This window comes from Sinocyclocheilus rhinocerous, unplaced genomic scaffold (assembly GCF_001515625.1).
Source record: "Sinocyclocheilus rhinocerous isolate Xijiao unplaced genomic scaffold, SAMN03320098_v1.1 scaffold2742, whole genome shotgun sequence".
NCBI lineage: Eukaryota > Metazoa > Chordata > Actinopteri > Cypriniformes > Cyprinidae > Sinocyclocheilus > Sinocyclocheilus rhinocerous.
In genome coordinates, this window is record NW_015661490.1 from 32,756 (window position 1) to 36,491 (window position 3,736).

Sequence of the window (3,736 nt, forward strand, 5' to 3'; positions counted from 1 at the left end):
TAGTCATTTTATCATTTATGTGTGTGTGTGTGTGTGTGTGTGTGTGTGTGAATGTAAAAGCTATTTAAATATCACTTGTTTTTATATTTTCCTGTTTAATGCAATGACATTCATATATTTTTAAGTGTGGGTAAAAAGTGTGTAAATACATTTTAGGGCCACTGTATGTATATTTTCCATCTCATGAACAGGCCCAGACGGGAATCTACAGACTATTTCTGCATCTTCTGCACTGATTTTGAAGAAAAAAATCTATGGAATTCTGGGATTTATGCATTAAACTTAAACTGAGAATGCTGCACTTTTACTGGTTGCTGAAGACATGATTCCATGGAAATCTGTAGAATTCCGTAGATTCCGTGTGGATTCCGTGTGGGCCTGTTTGTGAAAATGAAAGCGATGCCATTTAAAAAAAGGCACATTTAGAAATGCACATTGATTGCACGAGACTCAGATGTGATGAGAGGTACGATACAAACCAGAACGAGATCTGAGCTGAGTCCAACTAGGAAGAGAAAGATGAAAAGAGAAACACTGCAGAATGCTGCATCTCTCAGCCGGTCTCCATCCGCTCCGCTGGAGGGTCTCTCGCTCCGCTGGATTTTAATGTCCATTCAGCAGTTCATCAAGGAGCGACTCGCTGTCATTCATGTCACAGGGGCTGCTGGACTGTGAATGTGCTTCACATTTCCTCTCAACTCCATGTTTGTGTCCCGTCTCCGTTCATGATCTCTGTATGTCCCCCGTGGGGTTTTCCGCGGTCTGAATCTCTGTCCATCCCTCCGTTTTCTCTTCCGCTCAGGTACACGTTCACTGGCATTTACACGTTTGAGTCGTTGATAAAGATCCTGGCGCGGGGCTTCTGCATCGGCCCCTTCACCTTCCTGAGGGACCCCTGGAACTGGCTGGACTTCAGCGTGATTGTTATGGCGTAAGTTATCATTCTGTGGATTTAGTCAAATCAGGGACTCCTTTGACTGCTCCATGTGTGATTAGAGCCCAAAAACAAAAAGGGAATTCACTAACAGGTTATGAGTGAAAACTGTGCAAATCCTACATACGAGACCCTAAACACAATAAGAAAAATTATTTAAAAACAAATTAATTCAGTATTTTATCTAAAAATAAACATTATTACACTCTAATTTTTTTTTTTTAAATGTTGTAAACAAAACCAAGATTATTAGAGTATGGTTTATAATAAAATACTATTTCAGTCTTTATACTTCAAAATTTAATCTTTAATTAAAGGGATAGTTCACCCAAAAATGAAAATTTGATGTTTATCTGCTTATCCCCAGGGCATTCGAGATGTAGGAGACTTTGTTTCTTCAGTAGAACACAAACGGAGATTTTTAACTCAAACCGTTGCAGTCTGTCAGTCATATAATGTAAGTGAATGGGAATCACGGCTTTGAGAGTCAAAAAACATACACAAACAAAACCAAATTAAACCCTGCGGCTCGTGACGATACATTGATGTGTAAAGACACGAAACGATCGGTCTGTGCAAGAAACTGAACAGTATTTATATCGTTTTTTTACTTCTGATGCACCGCAATGTCTGAACTGTCCTGAGCGTGCGTTCATGTCTTCTTCTTCAGCCGGCGCGTGACTCGTCGTCTTCTTTATGGCAGATCGCAGACTTATAAGTGCATTACCGCCACCTATCTCTCAAATGGACCTTTGACACTCCTAATTGAGATTGTTGATAGAGTGTCAAAGGTCCATTTGAGAGATAGGTGGCGGTAATGTACTTATAAGTCTGCGAACACGCTCAGGACAGTTCGGACATTGCGTGAATCAGAGGTAAAAAACTATATAAATACTGTTCAGTTTCTTGCACAGACCGATCGTTTCGTGTCTTTACACATCAATGTATCGTCACGAGCCGCAGGGTTTAATTTGGTTTTGTTTATGTTATTTTTTTGACTCTCAAAGCCGTGATTCCCATTCACTTACATTATATGACTGACAGACTGCAATGGTTTGAGTTAAAAATCTTTGTTTGTGTTCTACTGAAGAAACAAAGTCACCTACATCTTGGATGCCCTGGGGGTAAGCAGATAAACATCAAATTTTCATTTTTGGGTGAACTATCCCTTTAACAAAATATGCAAATTAGACGAGTATATTTACACCCCACATAAACTTTCGGTCATGCCCAATATTTTTCTAATTTACAGTAGATCTCTATCTTCAAGCCCTTTCAAACCACAAGCTTTTGAAATCTTGATGTCAAAATCCAGCATTTTCCCCAAAAATCCCTGGCGCCCAAAGGGTTAAAAATCTTCGTTTGTGTTCTACTGAAGAAACAAAGTCACCTACATCTCGGATGCCCTGGGGGTAAGCAGATAAACATCACATTTTCATTTTTGGGTGAACTATCCCTTTAAGTGTTTTTCTTGCCTTTTTAAAAATGATTACTATTTGTGAAATTTACTAACAATTTCTGAATAATATTTGTTTTGTGAATTTACTCTGAATGAGACACTAAAATAAAAAAGAAAGTATTTTAAAACAAAAAGAGAAATTATTGTGTGAAAATGGTTTACATCCTACAGTAAATCCTACAAAAACAAAACAAAAACTGTGTCTAAATTTACTGTGCATTAGACCCTAAAAACAAAAGAGAATTTATTTAAAAACAAAAAGAGAAATAATTTTAATTTAATAATAATAAGTTTACTTAATTCACTATATTATCTAAAAATGAATATTACCACATCATTACACTGTAAAAAAAATAAAAAATAAAATAAAATAAATAAAAAAATGTAAAAATTAGTTTGATAAATTAGTTAATTAATTTGATGTGTCACTTGCCATTTGTGAAATTTACTAGTGATTTCTGAGTGAAAATCCAAAATCTGATTTTTATTGTGTGAATGTACTCTAGATGAGACCCTAAAAATAAAAAATAAATGATTTAAAAACCTGTAATTATTATTTTATTTGTTATTTAATATATTTTAATGTAAAGTACTATTTCAGTCTTTCTATTTCTAAATTTCACTTTTAATTCAGTTTGTTTCTTGCTGTTTTTTTGTAATTATTTGTGAAATTTATTAAGAAATTTCTAAATGCAAAAAAGAGAATTTATTTAATTCACTATGCTATCTAAAAGTAGGCACTACAACATTATTAGCTGTTTAAAAAAAATCATTAAATTGTGATATTTTCAATTACCACATATAATATAACTTTCACAGTCATAGATGATTTTAGTGATTGGTTTGCTTTAGGACTCAGACCTGTGGAGATAATGAAACAATAAAGGCGCTGTTGTTATTTTCAATAGGCTGTAATAATCTAATCTCAGCTGCTTGACCCGCCGATGCTGGAGCTGGGAAAGGCAGCGGGTCTGTATTTGTGATTAATTGTTACGAGCGCTTACCCCGTCCTCGACCCCAATCCCAAAACACGCGTCGCCATAGCAACAGAGGTGAGCGTGATGCAGGCGCATCCCTGGAGTCACAGCATCGTATGAATGTGTCACCGAGTGCCGTTCACATCCAATAATATCATTCTCACCTCGGTTATTGGCTCGATCACTTAAAAAGAAAGTTTAAAACCTGAAATATCCTGGGGAATAAACTTTTAAAGATGCCTGTGTATAGACAGAAATGGTAAAAGATTTTTCAAATGGTGCCATTAGCTGTTTTTAGTCTTAAAGAAGGCTTTAGAATGTGTGTGTGTGTGTGTGAGTGAGTGAGTGAGTGTGTGGGTGTGTGTG

At 36.0% G+C, this 3,736-nt stretch overlaps 1 protein-coding gene across 1 annotated transcript in view; it reads left to right on the forward strand.

Annotated features, from left to right (window-relative positions):
• Nucleotides 1-3,736, forward strand: part of LOC107726352 (sodium channel protein type 4 subunit alpha-like) — a 41,593-nt gene that overhangs the window by 18,898 nt on the left and 18,959 nt on the right. The window contains exon 4 of the mRNA XM_016535896.1: nucleotides 803-931. Coding sequence (XP_016391382.1) covers nucleotides 803-931 — 129 coding nt within the window. The remainder of the gene's footprint in view (nucleotides 1-802; nucleotides 932-3,736) is intronic.